We start from the raw sequence: 21,690 nt of genomic DNA, 5'->3' as shown, positions 1-21,690 counted from the left end.
TTGCCAGGTAGCGAAGTGTTATCATACATTTCAATTCGGCATTGATTGGGTTGTTGCGATTAGTTGGCGCTGTTATTGCATCCCTCACAAGATCCACAACAATCAGTATTCCCTCACGGTTAAGGCGGTATCTTTGTAATAACTCCGTGTCATTGAGTGTCTCCAATACACTGCGTCGCGCGGCGATTTTAAGACCTGTTGTGAATAGGTCTTAGTGAGTTAGGAGTCCTCTCGACTTCTTTTAAGCTGTCCCAGACTTAGGTGCTACTTTTAGGGCTAAAATGCTTCGTGAATTACTCTTAGTGAAAAAAATTAGGAGTCCTAAAGTTAGGAGTGACACGCCCATTATTTTTAGGAGTTGCTCCTAAATTCGCCTGTTAGGAGCTACTTTTAGCCTTAAAATTCTTTGTGAATACGGCCCCTGGTCTGTCCTGTACTGTCAGCGTGTTGTCAGTCTCCTCTCTCCTCCACGATGTATTTCTCAATGCGTGAGAACATGGTGTGGCGTGTAGCGACAGCAACTAAGGGGGGCGGGTCTTTGCAAACGGTCAATTGTGTTACATTTTGGATTATCCACTATTCCAAAAGGAAATGTCCCCTATTGAATCAATGTGGGATGCAATTTGTCCCGGTTTTTTTCCGTACACATCATTCTATTAACACAGAATAACATAATATAAAATAAAAAATCAGTTTCACAAGAAATGAAAATAGCAAGAGAGACTCAGAATCACTGGGCAGAGAATGACAGGCATGTTCCCAGTGACGGAGCTTTTGTATAAATATTCATTTATATATAATACAAATAAATATGCAATATTTATGTATGCTTTTGAGGGTATGAAAAATGCATGCAATCACACAGCTAGTTTATCTGACGGCACATGTAACGGCTGTGTGTTGGTAGATATTCGCAGCCTCTGCATGAAGAAATTGCCCTGCATAAACACCTCAAGCACAAGAACATCGTGCAATACCTCGGCTCCATCAGCGAGAACGGCTTCATCAAGATCTTCATGGAGCAGGTGCCAGGAGGTGAGTCCGAGATCTTAGACCTTTATAGTCTACTCTCACATTCAGTCCAAAATTCATCTGAGTTATTCAAGCGTTTGTGTTTTTCTGTGAATCACAGGCAGTCTGTCAGCATTGCTCAGGTCGAAGTGGGGCCCTCTAAAAAACAATGAGCCAACTATCGGTTTCTACACCAAACAGATCCTGGAGGGTCTCAAATACCTGCATGACAACCAGATCGTTCACAGAGACATTAAGGTAATAATCCTTTTATGAGTCTGTGAAACTTTATCTTAATTGTGAAATCGCACAAAAAAGTGATTGATTATCAGAAATGATTTCTGTACTTCTTACTTTCATGACACACAGGGGGATAATGTCTTGATAAACACCTACAGTGGAGTTTTGAAAATCTCTGATTTTGGGACGTCCAAACGTCTGGCTGGAATAAACCCCTGCACTGAAACCTTTACTGGTACTGAGTGTATTTGTTTTGCTATTTCTTTTCACTTAACCTCTTATCAACAGCAACTTGATGTTGCTTCTGTAACACTGAAGGACACATCGATTTCATGTGTTGCCAGATTTGGTCTATTGAATTTTGATTCGTGTCTTATGAATATTCAGCAGTCACTATTACTTATTACTCATATTTTCAGTGCTGGTTGTATATTTCAGGTACGTTACAGTATATGGCCCCTGAAATCATAGATAAAGGGCCACGTGGGTACGGTAAACCAGCAGACATCTGGTCCCTGGGCTGCACCATTATAGAAATGGCCACGGGGAAACCACCTTTCTATGAGCTGGGGGAACCGCAAGCAGCAATGTTCAAGGTTAGCATACGTGCGAATTATCCTGAAGTAATCCATTCACTATCCTGAATGTGTAGTAAATTTAACACAAAAGGTTTTCAAACTTCTAGGAAAAATCTACATTTACATCTACATCTACCATTTCACAAAATAACATTTTTAATCGTCAAAAGAAGCATTTGATTTGCAGGACTGGCTTTACAGTAATTAGTGGTTCATATCCATATAAAACAGTAGAGAAGAAAACTAAACAGATTTTTACATAGATTATGTAATCTATCTAGATTATGTAATTTTAACGTTGTAATTGACTACTAATGGCTTAGAGAAATGTACGAATAACATAAAAGTGTGTTTGAAATTGGAAAGAGTTATGGAAATGCTTTTTTATGGTTGTGCTGGTATGTTTGTGTAGGTCGGCATGTTTAAAATCCATCCGGAGATTCCTGACTCTATGTCCTCTGAAGCCAAAGCATTTATCCTGCGCTGTTTTGAGCCTGATCCCGACAGCCGAGCCACGTCCAACGATCTACTCACCCATGAATTCCTCACTGTTACATCACGCAAAAAACGAGCGAAGACCAACAATTTCACAGGTGTGTTATATAGACATTACATCTTATAGCATGCAATAAATTCAATTGGTACATCCCATGAATTAGGTGACTAATATGAAACTGTAATGTGTTAGATTAAACTATTATTTAACAAAAACAACATGGCATGATTTTTTTTTTTTTTTACATGCTTTAAAAAATGTGTTTACATTTTAAACTTTATCCAAAGCGACTTACAAATGAGAACAATAGAAGTAGTTAAACTAATAGTAGTACCGGTAATACAAAATGTGTGTTTATCACCCCCTCCCCACCCACTCCTTTAAAATGGTGTCCATCGTATCCATCGATTCAAAAAATTAAATAGTGGGATACAGTATTTAGACAAGTTTATTGTGTGTGTATATATATATATATATATATATATATATATATATAACACCGTACTTTTGTTTCCTTCAACCCTGTTACCCAATCAGGGGTGCGTTTCCCAAAACCATCTATGTTCGCAAGTTCTGTTGTTACCAATAGAGTTCAATGGAATTTTTAGACATTAAGCAAATTAAGAAGTACAATAGCTCATTGAGTTTTTTAGATAATTTCCTATGCTTATTTTGGAAAATGTTCGTTATCTAACCTGAAAATGGTAAAAGCTTTCCTCTTTGCTGCTTGTATTGTGAATTGACTTCTCATCTTTTTTTATTTTATTTATTTTTTTATACAGCTCTTACACCAGGAACTGGTGAGTCCATTTTAAAGCATATAGCCAGTGTTCAATTGTACATTTATTTTGTTGTTTTATTAATTCTCTTTTCTTATTTTTATGATAATAATCTGGCTGTAAATGTAGTCAATATTCATGTTTAGTCATGCTCATTTTACTCTTTTTCTCACATAAGTTTAGTCGATGTACAAAATTACATTACCAAAAGGTACATTTTAAAAAATATACATTAAATTGAAATGTGTCAAATATAGATCTACAGTATATGATTTACCTACATAAAACAGCATTTTATTTATTTATACAAAATATGACATAAAGTTGGGTTTATGTAGCTAGCGGTCCATAGGGATACAAGGATCTGGTCTACAAAGATTCAAGGTCAAATGAACATCTTGTAGGAAACTTTTCCTTCTTCTAAACAAATACCAGGAGACGTTTGGATCACGTTCAAGCAGAAGTTCTTCTTTATTGCGCGTGGCTGCAATTCTTTCAAACAGTCTGAATCTAAACAGTATACATTGAAGTTATATATCTTCTAAGGGGGAGGGATTACATAGAGGTGGAGACTTCTGGGGGTGGAGCGACAGCAGGGAGGAGTTGATTCTCTCTAGTGAAAAACCTGTATTGCATCTGGATTGCTCCAGAACCAATCAGCATATAACACTCTATTGTATTGCTAATCCAATCATCGTGATTCTTCAACGTCTGAGCTAGGAATCAGCATAACTATTCACATGCTGATTCTTGCCAGGAACTCCGGTTCCATGGGCCATCCTAGAGCCATTAAAGACAAAAGGTGAAAGTCTCAATGACTAATTTACAAGTTGTGCAGGATCTACTGCTGGAAACTCAATAATCATCATTTATACCTAAAACAAAATAGATTCTTAAAATTTGTTATCCTTCAGTCCCCCGTTTGAGAGTTCTTTAAAACTCTCACATAATATACAAATTTAAACACTTAAAAGTTCATTCTTGTAACTGGTGTAAATTACAGGCACGTATAACTTATTCTGTGTAGTTCTTCTGTAATTACATGCGGACACAGAAACAAACATGCAATTAGGTTTCGTGAAACTTCCAGTCATCTGGTGTAATTTTGCTGAAAAATCAAGAATGTCTTGTTGGATTTTGTTAAAGTTCTTTCACCACCATGGTTGTGCACAAGTGAGTCCTGGAAAGCAGCCATGTTCTTTGTTTGTGGCAGAAGCTGAAGTTGCATGTGCCATGCAACGTTCTTTCCAGCAAACAAGGCGTTCTTGACATATTCATTAGCTCTAAGAATATGTTGTTTCTGGAGTCTACACTTTGCGCGATGTCCATGATGGTTAGTAGTGTGACAATCTTGATCATGTTCGATGGATGACTGAAGGTTCCACTGTTGACATACGGAACGTATGTGATTCTCTGCGTTGTGTATTTTTTTATTTTTCTTCGTGATAGTTGGCTCAGCAGTGGGTCGAGTCGTTTTCTGGACGTTTTGTGGCTTCATACGCAGGTGAGGAGGTCTGTGCATATCGGTCTCAGGACAGCCATCCAGTGGTATCTGCACAGAAGAAGAAAGAAAACAAAAGAGAAAACGGCAACAGAGCAGTATTCGTTGTAAAGACTGGTTTTATCCTCTGTTCAAACTGAGTCTGCTATTTGCTGTTCCTTATTTCCCTAATTATTCATTAATGAGACACCTAAAAGGAAACAGTGAGGTGATGATGGACTAGTGGAGGGGGAGGGCCTATAAGGGAAATCTTCACCGCAGGTTTGGCCCCCGAAGCCTATTGCTTTCGGTTCTTCCCTGGGCTCCTCACTGGTCCGTGTGTCCTATCCTGTCCCTGTAGCTGGAGGAACAAATTTACATTGTGACACATGAATCCAAGTTTTCCTTCCCTGACACAACACTGTAGCTGCTGTAATCAACATCACTCGATGTGGTCTGTACCACTTAGGTTCTAACGGCTTGTTTCTTGAGCTGAACCATCAACAAAACAACTAAATTTTCTATGGGAGTTTCTTTTACTTCCCTCTTAGGTGTGTATGTAAACGTAACACAATTGTGAGTCATTTCTCCTTCATCCTCTAACACAACTTCAGTCATTGCAGACATCATACATGAGGATGGGTTCGTAACTGGTGCACGCTGTAATACCATATTCGGAGCTGTGAGGGTCGTTAACCAATTTATTTTGCTTGATTCATTAGTACCTGCATGAGGGCTTTTTAAATTTACAGTCTGACCTAACACCATTACTGATGAAGCCTGTGCTGTAACATAACATTTTAGGCTGTGAGTTTACTTAATCAGTGTCCCCCAAAGGAAAACTGAGACAGTCACTTTCCTTTTGTGCTTTTAAACAAAAACAAGTCTTTCATCTTTGTTGTAAGTTACTGGGGAAATTAAGCACTCACAGCCCAAATGGCTAACATCTCAACAAGTTGCCCCACGAGTTTAATGACGAGGGGAGCGGCTGCTTCAGAGTAGCAAACAGACTGAGTAAAAGCTGAGCAATATTGGTTACGTCTCTAAAATTCTTTTTGTTTTTTCTACACTCTCTTCCAAAGTGTCTGTGCTTGCCACAGTAAGAACAACTGGCTTCTCTAGGACTTTTGCGTTTCTTTGGCTTCTCTGAGTTGACCTTAACAGTAACTGCTGCAATTCTTACTCTCTCTCTGACATCAGAGTCTCTTTCCCAAGTGACTAAACTGTCCAGGTTGTCTTCCAGGGTTCTACTGGACCATGTTAATTCTAAGTAAGGCAATGCATTTCTGTGTTCTGGCAAAAGACAATGAAACCATGTGCGAACCAAAGGGCCATTATCACCTAACACCTTCTCTGGCGTGTCTGCAATTCCACTGTACACTGCAGCTGTCTGACAGAATCGTTCTGTGTACTCACAAACAGTTTCATCCTTCTTCTGTAAACAACTAGTGAGCTTTGACCAGTCCATGTGTGGTCCAACAATGTTCTTTAGAATTTTCAAGACACCTTCTCTCAAATCATCTTTACTGGCATGTAGCAGTTCAGAAGTAACAGCAGATTCAAAACTGTTGAATTCAGATTCAGTTAAAATTTGTGACATCAACTGTGTGACTTCTGTTACCACCATGTCATATAGACGCATTTTGCTGATCAATGCCCTTCTAAATTCAGAAAAATTTGTTTGCACTGATGGCAAACTTTCAGCAATTCTCTCAATATCTTTAGGACCTAAAGATGTTTTGACTGCTTGTGGCTGCAATATGGGGGTTGCACATGAAACTGTGTCAACACCTTTTCCCTGAGGCTTTTGTCTAGCTACGCACACTTCAACTGCATTTACATCTGCATTGACATTGTCCTCTATTCTATCAAAAGACTGTGAATCAGGATCGCTTTCATCTGACTGTTGGTCTTCTGAGTCACATTTGGTTGAGGCCTTGTTTTGGCCCACCTTGTCTGTGAGACAGGACATTCGAGTGTGCAATTGTTTGTTCTGTTCTTTTAACTTATCAATACAACGAGCTTGTTCTTGTACAATGGATAAGCTAAACTCTCTGTGACATAAGATAATACCTTTCACATTTTTCTTCCTGATACATGCACCCAACACTTTCTTGCAATCTTCAATAGACCATACTTTTTCTGGGTCAACACCAAATTTCTTTGTCAAATCCAATCTAACTGTCTCAGTCACTATGGAGTCCATGTGCTCTGATAACAAAGACTTGAATTCACTATCTGTCCATAAAGGGGTAGTTAGTCTAGTACTTTTCCTAAACATTGTGAATTTCTATGTCACCACACAAACAAACACTAAACTTCTCTCTACTGTCTTACAAATAGAGGGTACAATCTTATTAGCACATTACGCTAATCTTCTCTAGCTTACAAAAGACAGGCCTTCTTTAGCAAGAGGATACACACAAATCTTAACATGTATCTGTTAAAATCTTCCCTGCCTAGCAGAGGATAAACAAACTAACTAGCACGTAATGCTAATCTTCCCTGCCTAACAAGAAAGCAGAGGATAAACCAAAATAAAAGAAATGAATCGTCTCTAGCAAACGTAGAGGAAAACAAAATATTAGCACGTAATGCTATTCTTCCCTGCCTGAGAACAGAGGATACCAACAAAAACAAAATATTAGCACGTAATGCTATTCTTCCCTGCCTGAGAACAGAGGATACCCAAAATATTAGCGTAATGCTAAACTTCCCTGCCTAAGAACAGAGGATAACTTTCATCTCTAAAAGAAAAACTTTAGAGGATAACTTAGTTAACAAAACTTGCAGCTGTTTGTTTAACGCTTCTCTGTCGGCGCAGAGGATCACACTTTTGTTCTGGTATTGTAGGTTCTTTTGGATAGTCGCACTCACCAGACCTTGCTTTGTTCAGCTGGAAGTTTTGCTCTGGATTCCAAAAGATGCAGTCTGGAAAGAAGATCTTTGTTTGAGATTCAGTCTGGAACTCAGTCAGTTGAGATTTTTGTTGAGGATTCAGGTTGGAGGAAGCTGGAACTCAGTCAGATCTTTGTGAGTAGCTCTATCCGGGTCACAAGGCACCAAAACTGTAGGAAACTTTTCCTTCTTCTAAGCAAATACCAGGAGACGTTTGGATCACGTTCAAGCAGAAGTTCTTCTTTATTGCGCGTGGCTGCAATTCTTTCAAACAGTCTGAATCTAAACAGTATACATTGAAGTTATATATCTTCTAAGGGGGAGGGATTACATAGAGGTGGAGACTTCTGGGGGTGGAGCGACAGCAGGGAGGAGTTGATTCTCTCTAGTGAAAAACCTGTATTGCATCTGGATTGCTCCAGAACCAATCAGCATATAACACTCTATTGTATTGCTAATCCAATCATCGTGATTCTTCAACGTCTGAGCTAGGAATCAGCATAACTATTCACATGCTGATTCTTGCCAGGAACTCCGGTTCCATGGGCCATCCTAGAGCCATTAAAGACAAAAGGTGAAAGTCTCAATGACTAATTTACAAGTTGTGCAGGATCTACTGCTGGAAACTCAATAATCATCATTTATACCTAAAACAAAATAGATTCTTAAAATTTGTTATCCTTCAATCTTCATCAATGAACTTTTTCATCGGTCGTTTTAAAGAGGATAGTTCAGCATTACAGTGCTGTAGAAGAGTGTGTGAAGGGACTGCTCATGTCTTGTAGAGTATCTGCGTAGCATATCTCTTCCCGTTCCCGTGGTGGTTGAGGACACGAGCAGCAGCAGCGAGTACGGCTCGGTCTCACCTGACAATGAGCTCTGCACAAACCCCTTCAACTTTAAACCCAGCACCAAGTGCTACAGCGAGAGAGAGGTCAAAGGCCACCGCTCACTCTTCCTGAGGTCAGCAGAGGTTCATTCTAGCTTAATATACCCTATTATGTTACGATGTACCATTAATTCTGCATTTAGTGGATCTGCTTTTAGTAAATCTGTAAATCTACTCCAGTATTCCTGTGGAGAACTTCGAGGACCACAGTGCTCCACCTTCTCCAGAAGAGAAAGAGTCTGGTTTCTTCATGCTGAGGAAAGACAGTGAAAGGAGAGCGACTCTTCACCGAATCCTGACTGAGGACAGAGAGAAAATAGTGCTTCACCTGCTAGAGGCGCTGACACAGGTGAACCCGGACACAGTGCGCTTGTGTTGTGTGTCTTGTTACTCTCATACGCTTGTGTGATTGGCAATAAAGCAAACCTAAACACATTATAAATGTTAGAAATGTATTGCTAAAACACATTACAAAGACTGTGAACTGTGAAATACTGAATTGTGGAGTTAGACCGTTAAACATTTACCGTATTTCACCGTTGCTGTGTTCAGGATTTTTTGGGGCGGGGTTAAAACGGTGGCTCTGACGCACTGGAGCCCCTGAGCTTCTGGCCCCGCCCCTACTGTCAATGGCGCACTCAGAGCCCGTCTACGGAGAGCCTGCCCACTCCCTATTAAGTCCTATTGTACCGAATTTTGGTTGTAGTTCCACCAGAGTTCCACTGGGGGCGATCGCCAGAGTGCAAAATGAATGGGAGTCTATGGGGCTAGACGGCTAAATTTGTCCCTTTCAGCCGATTGCCGTTGAGAAATCTCAGATTTGATTGTAGGTTTTGCAAGTTCAACATGGGTTATAGGTCGAAAATTGAATGAACGAGTACTTATGTCCTTTCGACTTCTTACAGGTTGAGTTGTTGTTGTTTCATGTTTATTTGATGCTATAAATTAACTAGAAGGAAGAGATGATCGGTTCACAAGGAGCTTTAACTGATGCTCTACAGCGATCTGACAGACACATTAAAGAGCCACAAAACAGTATTTATTGTTTCAATTTCTTTTTAAAAATGACCAAATTTGAAAGGTGAGACTTTGTTTAATATGTTTAATATCAAAAGTAACCAAAAAGTAACCTGGTCTGTCCTGTACTGTCAGCTTGTTGTCAGTGTCCTCTCTGCTCCGCGATGTATTTCTCACTGCGTGAGAACATGGTGTGGCATGAGAGTGGCGTAGCTTGTCGGGCATAGCGACAGAAACTAAGGGAGGCAGGTCTTTGCGAGCGGTCAATTATGATATGTTGTGGTTAAAATTTCCTTCACATCAGAGAAAACAACAACAACAAAAAATCTCTAGTAAGGTTGTATTCATGCAGTCCTACAAAGTCTGTTGGTTGTTTGTCATTTAGCAGTTGATTTTATGTCCCTTTTTGTGAGTGTGATTTGTGTCCCCTTTCTGCCTCAATACAGGGGTCTGAGGAGACCAAACTGAAGCATCAGCATATCTCCATGCTGGTGGCAAGTCTGGGAGAGTTTGTGAGGATGGCGAACAGAAAGACAATTGCCAGCATCCTCTCTCAGCTCAAACTGGAGCTCGACTTTGACAGCACAGCAATCAGCCAACTGCAGGTGGCGCTCTTCAGCTTCCAGGATGCGGTGAGCGTTTTGCCAAAGCCGTCTTTTTTCTTATTGAATATCTTGTTTCATCTGAAATGGTCACATTACAAAATTTAAATGAGTTGCGAATGCCATTTGATGTTGACTTGAAAAGCAAATGCTGATTTATTAATTTTTTTCCCTCATTGTCAAACTTTTGTGACTTTTTCTTAAAAGTTAATAGTAAAGTAAATAGTTATGGTATAATGTTTCTGCAGGTAAATAAAGTCCTGCGGAACCACAACATAAAGCCGCACTGGATGTTTGCCCTGGATAACATCATTCGAAAGGCTGTACAGACTGCCATCGTCATATTGGTACCTGGTAAACAGCAAAGAGTTTATTTTATATAAATTATATTTTCTTGGCTGTTGGTCATTTAATGCAGGGGATTTCATAATCTGCGTTCAGACCGTCAGTCCAAATCAGATTTGTGTTCATATCCGATTTTAATCTGATCTGTGAGAATCTGAAGTGTGTTGCAAAGTGCAGATCGAGCAGAAAATGGCAATATAACAGATTGGCGGCGGCATGTTTTGAGAGCGGCGGAGACGACAGCACAGAATAAAGCGCTCACACCAGCCTCCTCCGGTTCTGCTGCTGACTCAGGAGATTCAGTAGACCAGAGCGGCGGATACACATTATCATGTTGTAAAGAAAACAACATCTGTATTGTAAACCCCTCCATGTTGCTGCTGTTGTTGGTTTAGGCGTATTCCTACCAACACATCATTGCTATAGAAACCAATGCACATATTCCAGAAAACTAAAGATTGGCATGGACACAAATCAGATCTGAACAGTTGCGAAACACAGTGTGGACATCCATAATTTTAGATCAGATTCCAATCGGATACACAAATAATTGGATTTTGACTGACAGTGTGAACGTAGCCTAAAAAGCCCCTGGTACACACAAATCAGATCTGAATAGTTCAGATACGCAGTGTGGACCGTCCGTAATTTAGATCAGATTCCGATCGGATTTGGACTGACAGTGTGAACATAGCCACACAGTTTCCAGAGCCCTCAGCTCTGCACATTTTGGATGTCCCCCTTATTTACCCCAGCTGAGTAAAACATCTACTGATTCGTGCTCCATGGCCTGAGCTGCGTGTTTCCAGTGATTGAGATATCCTAGGTGTGCGGTGCTGGGGAGGCTCCAGGAACAGTTGATTTGATGCAGTGTTTGTTGTTTGTTCACTCTCAGAACTGCGGCCACACTTCACGTTGGCGTCTGAGAGTGACCCCGCTGAGCAAGAGGACATTGATGATGACACGGTTCCTCAGGGAAACGCTGTCCCTAGCATAGCAGCACCTGTCGTTTATCATGACGACACCGTGGCCACGTCTGGAGTCAGCACGCTCAGTTCAACAGTTTCCCATGAGTCTCAGATCGCTCAGCGGTCTATCAGCATGGAGCTGGGGCGCATGAAGCTAGAAACCAAGAGGTAAATGTTTTTTTATTTATCTTCAGCATTAATATTAGTGATGGGAAGTCCGATTATTTTGTCATACCACACTGGACAATTCTTCGTCTAGTTTTAGACTTAGACATGAATGTGTTTGTGTGCTCTAGGTTGTTGGAGGAATTAATAGAGAAAGAGAAAGAATATCAGGCCATCCTACAGCAAGTCCTGGAGGAGAGAGAACAAGAGATCAAACGATTAAAGTGTCGATCCGGGCCCGTCGGTGAGTCTGATTTGTACACACACACACACACACACACACACACACACACACACACACACACACACACACACACAGACACACACACTATTCAGAGCTAGTACAGACTGCAATGAAAATGCCTGCAAGTACTGAGGTGGTTAAATATCAGTTGACCGACAATCTGTCTTTTAACCTTTTTGTCCCACTGCTGCTTAAATTCCCCCAGTGTTCTCTGAAACTGAGGTTATGTATGCGCTGAGACATAATATATTTGAAAGAATAGAAACTCAGTTTCAGCCTCAGGCTGTCTGGATGGTTCGGCACCGTCAAACTGAGCACCAGAGTCCCAAAAGACTTCATGTTCATCCCACTGTTGTTCACCCTGATGACTCATGACTGTACTGCCATAAACAGTGCAAACCACATCAGCAAGTGATGAGTCATTATACTGGGAGGAGGTGGTCTTTTGGACTGGTGTGAGAACAACAACCTGTCTCTGAGAGCATATTAACTTCACGTGTCACTGTCTGGTAAAGGTCCCGATATACTCATGGCGAAGTATACATACACGTTCTTCGTTTACGGGTAAAACAAAGTTTGAAATGCGTGAGCAGAGATATACTGTAAGCGAACATCCGACGCCACCCACATTACTGAGAGTGACGGTTAGATAAATATGTAAATATGTTCTGCCATAGACATAGATACCAATTTTGCCATAGTCAGCCAAACTTCCTGTCCGCCATTTTCCTTTAATACCTACTTCTCCTAGACCGTTTGTCTGATTTTCACCAAAATCGTAGTATGAAAATCAAGATAATTGCTGCTTGCAGCTATATTTATTATTAATACTGTTGTTTCTAATGTTTCCCTGACCCCCAGTCCCCATTGTCTTTTGTTATTTTTTTTTGTTATTGCTACGTAACTTCAAGTATGTTGTTTTCCTCACCTTGTGTCCTTATTATGCGCTGCACACCTAGTGAAATGACATTTCGCTTCACTGTATACCTGGAATTACTATAAACTACAATCTATTCAGTGCATAACTCCTTTAAAAGACTGCATGCTTCGGATGATCATGTTTCATTGATGCCTTAACATTTGTGTGCATATTTGCACTGTAAGCATTTATAGTAGCACACCATCATTTGAGTTTGTGACATAAAAAACATGTGCTCGAACAAAATAATTTGAGTTGTTTGTATGAATGTAAATGACAGCTGCTTATGTGAGCGTCAACATGAAAAACAGTTGGCCATGGACAGTCTAAAATCACTTTGCTGTAGAAAGCATATATCCATGCACAGCTTTCGTGAGAAAAAGAATTCAACAAACATCTGTCTTAAGTAATTTAGTTTTATTAAGTTACATTTTCTGAGGAAATTGCTGGAAATTGTGAGTAGGATGTTGGATTGTCAGTTCAGCTCATTGGTCACTATCACAGACATGAGACTTCCACTAAAAATCCAGCTGCTTAAAAGTCATTAGTAAAACTATACGAGAAAAAATACTTTGTACAAATACTTTTTAGGCCACTGTATTTCTTTTAGAGTCTTGCAAAGTTACATTTTCTTACTGGACTATTCAGTGTGGTTCTGACTTTGCCATTTAGTGACATGTCTTTGTCTTTATTTGAATATTGATTTCAACATGCTGCTTTGGTAGTCTTTTGCTATGTATTAAATCACTATGTTGTGATATATCATTATTATTATCATCAGTATTGACCTTTTATAATAGAACACCTCAGTCCAACCCTGTGTTTTATCATGCGTTTATGGCAGATGTTCCTGTGCACCTCATGAACACAAATAGTTCATTTGAAGGAGACGGACAGCAGGAACTTCTGGAATGGCTGAAACTCCACGGGGCTGATGCAGACTCCATAGAGAGAGTAATATACAGAAAATCTATTCACTTTGGTCTCCGAATATTTTAAATACATCTGGTCCTTAATAATATTGTCTGAAATCAACAGATAATGGATAATTTTCTGTCCATATCATAGATTATAGCCGAAGATTACAGTCTTGATGACATCCTTCATTATGTCACTAGAGACGACTTGAAGACTTTGAGATTACGGTACGGTGAACAATTCTAATATTCTGTAATATATTCAGTTTTTTATAAAAAAAAAAAAAAAACAGACATTAACATGCATAGGTTATATTTAACGTTGCCAAATTGGGTAACACTTTACTTGAATGGGTGTGCATAAGACTGACATGACACCTTCATAATCACAACATGACACATTGTCATGAATATGAAGGAGGTTTTATGCATGTTTATGACTGTCATTAAGTGTCATTCGCTCAATTATGACATTTTTAATGCAAATATGACATTGTTTGAGATGTCTTTGTCATGGCAACTTGACATAAACCAATACATCATAACCTGTCCGTGTCTTACAACTTGACATTACAAAGACAACATAAATATGTCATAAACACGACATAGCAGATTAATGATCAAACTTAAGAAACCGCTTAGCTTTATGGATTAACATTACATTAAACTGTTATGTGTATTGGTAACAAGTAGTGAATGATTCAGTTATTTCTTGTCTTGTGTTTCTAGAGGTGGAGTCCTATGTAAACTCTGGAGCGTCATCTCAGAGCACAGAAAAAAGCCAGGCTGAGGACCATAGCCACGTATACGTGCCATCCAGACTCTGTTCAGGTGTTAAACCATAACCAAATATATAGTGGGATCAATTCAAGTCTTATGTGATTATCCATATCACATGTAAATGTTTTAACTTTTATATTTGTCTGTGAAATTGCAGTTTTACATGTGACTGTTAATGAACTGTTAAAGGCCCACACATTTGATACGTGAACACTGTTACGGCATCTTTATACAGGAAACTTGTTTTTATTTTTTTAGATTTGGTTACAGAAACATGTCTTGACCTGCCTGAGAACTTTTTCCAGTCCAAATCTTGTTTCCTTTCAGAAAAGACACTGAAACTACACTGAAAAGTCTGCGTTTTATATATTTTTACATGTATCATTAATAAGGTGTTTTGTCAAGTAATTTGCTAATATACCTTTTATTTTATCAAAGCTAGTTATATTTGCATATATTCTAAATTACAGGTATGAAGATACACAATAACCAATCAAATTGATTTGTGTTTCCACGTATTTGGGGTGACGCATGAATAAACCACCTCTGAAATTGTATATAAACTCCTTTTAGAGCTACATTCCTGAGATTATATGTAAACTATATCCAGAAGCACAGAGAATATATCACAAATGTGTACTTAAGTCTATTTATTCAGCACAAATCTCCAGCTACTCAAGTTTTAAATTCTGTGTAATTACCACACATTACCAAGTGTAACCCATGGCCCTAATAGTTTGTACTTAAAACATAACATAAATGATGTGTATCTAATGATACACATCTAAACACACACACACACACACACACACACACACACACACACACCTAGTATGTGATGTGACAATCATGTAATGAATACGTTTGATATCTGTGGTAAATGTTTGCATGATCAGTGTTTGCATTCTAACGGTTTCATTTTGTGCAAATTGGAATTTCTCTTTTGGATTACATAAAAAGTTTGGAAAAAAATGTGTCATAATTCCAGCTAGTACTACAGTTAAAACATAAGTGTTATTACATTTCTGATTACCTTGTACTACTGTGTAGATATGTTATCGTAAGAAACTACCTATTATTTGCTAGGAATTCATGCTTATTACTAATTGCCCCGCACTCCCCCGTTTCCTTCTGTGGAACACTAAAGACATTTTAAAGAACAATGGGGTTCAAAAAAAACATAGGACCCCATTGACTCTCATTGTAGACAAAAAATGTGTTTCACAGAAGAAATTAATACATATAGTTTTGTAATGACACGGGGGTGAGTAACAATACCAGACTTTTCATTTTTGGGTTAACTATTCCATTATCACCCAATGAAAGTCATTAGTCTTTACAGATCTTGGGGGGCCTTTTTGATGACAGATGGATGACATCCTTAATGGTGCATATTAACACCAAATTATTTAAATGTACACAGTAGTTTTTAAAGTATTTTATTAGCTACAATCAATGTGTTTATTCATAAATATGCCCTCATTGGTGTAAAATTACCTCTGCCAATGATCTGACTTATCCTTGTTTGACAAAAAAAAGCCTGACATATTTTAACGCGTTTTACGCTCAGAGTAGGGCTGCACGATTTTAGCCTGCTATATATATCTATGCACCAGTCTGCGTACACGTCACACACAATTGACGCTGGCTCTGAGCTAGGGCTGCATAATTATTGTTAAAACGGAGTCAGATAGAGGAGAGACTCAAGAAGAAGTGACAATATGTAGAATGCAACAGGACGTTTCTGAATGGTTAGTTGATGAATTAATGTTGCTGATGTGGAGTTAAAGGGATAGTTCATTGATGCCCTAAGACACAAAACGAGCGGTTTGTGTGAGAAAACGAACAGTATTTATGTCGTTTTTACCTCTTGTAATCACAGTCACGTTCATGTACTCTGAGGGCGCGGGCGCTTCCTTCTGTGTGACGTGTACGCAGACTGGTGCATAGTTATATATACACTATACGTCGCATTAAAGACATTCGTTCCAATCTCTTATATACTGTCTATGGTTCCAATGAACTGCCGTAGCCAAGGCGACATCTAGTGTATACATCTATGCAGCAGTCTGCGCACACGTCACACACCAGGATGCGCTCGCGCCCTCAGATCACTTTGGACGTGGCTGTGTTACAAGAGGTAAAAACGATATAAATACTGGTCGTTTTCTCACACAAACCGCTCGTTTCGTGTCTTAGGCCATCAATGTGTACTTACATTTACGAGTCATTAAGTCATGTTTAATTTGGACTTCTCTGTGCATGCTCTTTGAGGTGGACCCCATAACGTTAGACCTGCATCATATGACTGTCAGACAACAACGGTTTGACCTAAAAATATCAAAATTGAAAATACTGTGGAAACAAAGACACCTACATCTTGGATGCCCTTGAGGTAAGCTAAAACATATCAAAAATGTATTTTACTATCTTCAATTAGGATATTCTGTCATGGTAATCTAAATCGCTCGTGAATTTGGGGCTGGCTGTAAAACAGGCCCAGTTTTACTAGTGATTTGTATTTAATTGTTATTCAGGCCTTGTCCTAAATGATTTTGAAAACGCATATTTTTTTATCTACGGTTTGGCTATTCATCCACATTGAGACTTTTTTTTTTTTTCTTCAATGAAGACGGATATTTTTGGAAACACTCTCCCAAGTGGATACATTTGAAAACGCTGTTTTGTGTTGTAGTGGGGACTGTGAAAATGGAGGCATTCAAAAACGGTGACACATGTTTAGTCATGTGACGCATATTGTACCCATAATATCTATGATTATATCGTCATTAAGTGCCTGCTATTTACTTTCATAGTCTTCCTAAGGGTAAATGTTCCTTTGTAGAATCTTCATATTACATGATTCCTGCAAAAATGACAGAAAACGTTCTCACAATTGCTGTCTTGTGGCAAAACATGATGTCAATTGCGCTTTAGACTGTCAAACGAGTTTGAGTGCGACCTGGACGCAACTGTGAGTGGGGAGATATTTTGCTTATAAAAGAATTGTGCCAGAATAATAGAAAACTTCATGTCTGCTCTCTCGGTATCATCTCGTGAGCTTTTATTATGTTTTGCAGTAAGGTGATTTAAGTATTTTCAGACGTTTCTCGTCTTAATAAAACCAATTAAAGGTTTCACAAGGTGTTTATGACATATGTGATAGCAACACAATTTTAAAGGATAATTTTATGATCATGTTTATTTATGCATGTATGTGTGTATATATATATTAATATATATATATATATATATATATATATATATATATATATAAAATACTTATTACATCCCATCCTTTGAAATCAAATAACTGTGATTTATTGTTGAGTTGCTGCATCATTAGGAAGAGATTTACAATAATATAAATTAAAGAGCACCTATTATGACATTTAAAATGTTCCTAATGTTGTTTTGGGAGTCCCCAACAACAGTTTTACATGCATGCAATGACAAAAAAACACTTTTGTTGTCGTATAATATGCATTTATTTTTACCTGATTTGCTCACTGACTCCCAAATGATTCGTTCAACGACTCATTTTCCAAACCCCTCCTTTGCGCGACGCTAATCTGCGATTGGTCAGATGACCCAGCAGTGTTTACAGAGATAATACTTATTGTTTAACACGGAGTACAATTATGCTTTTATCAATTAAATTGTGTTATAATAATGATTATAGTCCACTGCTTTGTAGTTTGTAGTATAAAAATAAAAATAAGATAAAGAATTTAATGTTATGTTAGCGAGCATAGCCCAGAGTTCATATTGTAAAAAGCACTATCAGTCTTTGTTTGCGTTAGCCCGATGCATAAACATAACGTTTTTACATAAATAAAAAAAATAAAATGCAGTTACGTTACTACGAGGTATTACTCTATTCTTTAAGACAACTCCGAAAACAACGACAAACACTTCACATATCTCAATACAATTGTCATTGAAGACCTAGAAGCTAAACGGTGCTTACACAACAAACAAAATAATTATATTAAGCATGCTACATAAAACATAAAAGCAACAATTATTAATAACACTTACAGGTTGTGATACGGAGGAGGAAGCTGATGCAAATACACTTGGAACTGAACCTTCCTTCAATATCAGAATCCAAGTTTGAGTGCATTTAAGTTGGTAAAGCAATCGTCTTCAAAACGGCGCGAACAAAGCACAAGGCTCGGACTATACTTCTGTGGTATAGTTGTATATATGAATTGTAGCCTCCTTGGGCAGATGAAAAAAGTTGGCTTTTGAGTCGCACTTCAGAACACAGCGTCTCGTCGCCATGATGTTTTCCAGTTTTCCCTGCTGGCCTTGGAGCGCAATAAGTGGGCGTATCGTATTCAAATAACTTGACAAGTTGACGTCATCTAGTCAGAGAAAAAGCTTCGGTCTTCTAACGATTCATAAAAATGACTCTGAGTCGACTCTTACTTTTGAAAGACAATAACTTTATATACGGTGCACTTTCATATTTCAAATTTTGCAGGATGTTTTTGTTCACTTAGATCTATGTTACACACTACATGAAAGGTACATTTCAAAATTCCATAATAGGTGCCCTTTAAGTTTCAAGTGCCCAACCAAAGGGAACACTAATCACCATCATGGTGAGTTAAAACAAAAACATTTGAGGAAAATCAACATCAACATCAATTGCAGAAGCTCGTCCTCTCCTGACAGTGAAATGGACATTTGTTTGACTTTCTTAAATTTACAGATGGAGAATATACATGTGAAATGTAAGTTAAGCGCTGAGGAAAGCACCACATCTCAAACGCATTAAACAGCGCAAGTCTGTCAGTCAGCAACAGTAGTCAGAGCATCGGACAGGACAAGCTGCTTTAAACTTGTTTAATATATCTTACCAGTTACTTTGAAGCCCTTAAAGGAGTGGTTAAGTATGGTTTCACTTTTCTAACTTTAGTTAGTGTGAAATGTTGCTGAAAAGTCACTCTGTGTGCACGAAAATAGTTAACTCCACATCAGCAACAAATTCATCAACTAACCATTCAGAAACGTCCTGTTGCTTCTATATTTTGTCACTTCTTCTTGAGTCTCTCCATCTTTGTCTGACTCCGTTTTAACATTAAAGGCAGAACAGTTTCTGTCATTTTAGTGTGTCTGCATGAGGTAAATAGCAGCTGCTAACACACAAGCTCTTGAAACCCCGCCCCCTGCAGCTGCTCATTTGCATTTAAAGGGCCAGTTTTTTGCAAACCCTCAAAAAGTGACAACTTTAACATGCTATATAAAAATATCTGTGGGGTTCACACACACTCTGGGGACATCAGAGATTTATTTTACATCATATGAAAATGCATTTTACCACCCCTGTAATATAACATGTTAAGGACAAATGGTATGTGTACTTTCACTGCAGCAGCTGACACTGCGTCCTCCGCTATTTTTCAGATGTGCTCGTATCAAACTAACTGTATCGATAAACGGTATTGCCTCTTTCCATATAGTTTAACAAATATATAGCCTATCGATATATCGTACAAACTCGACCCAGCCCTACTTATAGTAGAATGAATCACAGTTCTAATATCACGAATAATACAAAACTAATAATAGGCCTACATAACTTGTTCAATCTCACATTTTTGTACGTATTTTGCAATGTGGCTAATTCGTACGATTTTTGCTAAATCGTACATATTTTACGAGTAGCCCAATTCACAAGAATGACCTACCCCTGAACCTCATGGGGTTTAGACTGGGGTTTGGTTTCGTAGTCTGCGATGGTTCTTCGGAGCAAGTCGCAAAACATAATCTGTATTTGAACAAATGCATGTAGCTCTGCTGTGTCCAAAAATACCAGAAACTTGCAAATGTTCCCCTCCATGCATGAAAACCTTACAACAAATAGGCTACCAATTTTTTTCTGCAGCTTTCAAACAAATATTAAATTTGTATCTGTTATTAAGCTTAGTACAAATAAGTAGCCTAAGCTATAAAGACCATTAGTTTATGGGAAACACTTTCATTTGCTAACATTAGTTAGCTACATTAGTTAATATAAACTAAGAATGAACAATACTTCTAAAGCATTTATTAATCTTAGATAACATGTGGTAACATTATTAAAATCAAATGTTGTATTTGTTAACATTAGTTAATGCACTGTGATCTAACATGAACAAACGTTGAACCATTGTATTTTTATTAACTAATGTTAACAAAGATGAATAAATACCGTAACAAATGTATTGCTCATTGCTAGTTAATGTTAGTAAATTAATGTTAACAGAAAATATTATTGTAAAGTGTTACCAGTTTATGTTATCTTTTTAAGATCTTTGTTCAATACCAAGGTGTTAATTTGTCATTGTTTTAAAATAATTGTTATATTGTTATTGTTATATAAAATAATTAGTTAATAATCGCTTATTGACCTGACCTATAAAGTCTCCTCTCCATTAAACAATCCCAACGATTTAATAATAGGCTACAACACATTGTATACAGACACTTCATATTTAATGGTAGGCTAGTAGATGATTTGTTAAATGCATTTGAAAGATTTTACTTTCAAGAAAGCGTTTGCAATGGGTTTGTAAAAGGTTGTTTAATGAATGTTTGGCCGAGTTTCTGTTGCATTTCCACTGTTCTTACCAGACAGTATATAATAAGTTCTGACCAGCAGGGATCACCAGCGTGTCTCGTTTAAAGCGGCAAAACATTGAATTGTTTTGCAAAGTAAACACAGCTTTTCAAAGCTTAAATTAACTGATTGCTTTGCAAAATGATTCACTGTTGAAGTGTTCGAATGCCACACGCTGGTGACCCCTGCTGGTCAGAACAATGGAAATGCAACAAAGACTAAGGCCAAACATGCCTAAAACAACCTTTTACAAACCAATTGCAAACACTTTCTTTAAAGTACTTTTAAAGAAATTTACCTTATTTTTCTGGGTCGCTTTATCAGCAGCTTCCACGGTAAAGCCTGAGCTTATGCAAGGTGTTTGGTTGTCATAAAGAAAAATCCTCCCCATCGGGGAATCGAACCCCGGTCTTCCGCGTGACAGGCGGAGATACTGTCCACTATACTAACGAGGACTGGCTGTTACACCTATGTCTCTGAGCACTATGGCACTGTATGCTCAACCGATTGAGAAGTCGGTAAATACTGGCTATGCTTTCCATTATGGGAGTTATTATTATTTAAGCCTTTTATTTTGGCCAAGGGGGGCAGGAAGAGGAGCTCACCCTGTCCTATGGAGGAATCCACTCGCAATCCAAGGAGATGAAGGGTTTGTTTATTTAGCTTCCAGGAAGTTCATAAAAATCTTGAGTTCCCTTTCGAGAGCGGTAACTTCAACATTGCGTCAGCTATGACTTTGCTGGAAATTCTCC

General features: G+C 38.4%; 1 protein-coding gene across 2 annotated transcripts in view; it reads left to right on the top strand.

Annotated features, from left to right (window-relative positions):
- The window catches only part of map3k5 (mitogen-activated protein kinase kinase kinase 5), a 53,424-nt gene extending 38,130 nt beyond the window's left edge, over window positions 1-15,294 (top strand). The window contains exons 16-30 of one of the 2 annotated variants that reach the window (XR_013794443.1): window positions 908-1,035; window positions 1,133-1,269; window positions 1,381-1,486; window positions 1,690-1,847; window positions 2,242-2,422; window positions 3,108-3,125; window positions 8,268-8,445; window positions 8,552-8,720; window positions 9,835-10,020; window positions 10,239-10,337; window positions 11,231-11,471; window positions 11,600-11,712; window positions 13,476-13,585; window positions 13,700-13,776; window positions 14,278-15,293. Coding sequence is in view for 1 of the 2 variants with exons in the window: in XM_079584564.1 (XP_079440690.1) it covers window positions 908-1,035; window positions 1,133-1,269; window positions 1,381-1,486; window positions 1,690-1,847; window positions 2,242-2,422; window positions 3,108-3,125; window positions 8,268-8,445; window positions 8,552-8,720; window positions 9,835-10,020; window positions 10,239-10,344; window positions 11,231-11,471; window positions 11,600-11,712; window positions 13,476-13,585; window positions 13,700-13,776; window positions 14,278-14,338 (1,969 nt within the window). In the remaining variant the exon portion in view is untranslated. Of the gene's footprint in view, window positions 1-907; window positions 1,036-1,132; window positions 1,270-1,380; window positions 1,487-1,689; window positions 1,848-2,241; window positions 2,423-3,107; window positions 3,126-8,267; window positions 8,446-8,551; window positions 8,721-9,834; window positions 10,021-10,238; window positions 10,345-11,230; window positions 11,472-11,599; window positions 11,713-13,475; window positions 13,586-13,699; window positions 13,777-14,277 lie in introns of both variants that reach the window. The other variant, XM_079584564.1, reaches the window with a different exon arrangement.
- Window positions 15,295-21,690: the final 6,396 nt, after the last annotated feature.

This window comes from Phoxinus phoxinus (genome assembly GCF_949152265.1).
Source record: "Phoxinus phoxinus genome assembly, chromosome: 16".
NCBI lineage: Eukaryota > Metazoa > Chordata > Actinopteri > Cypriniformes > Leuciscidae > Phoxinus > Phoxinus phoxinus.
The sequence above is the reverse complement of the archived record's forward strand: the minus strand, read 5'-3'. Positions and strand labels throughout refer to the sequence as shown.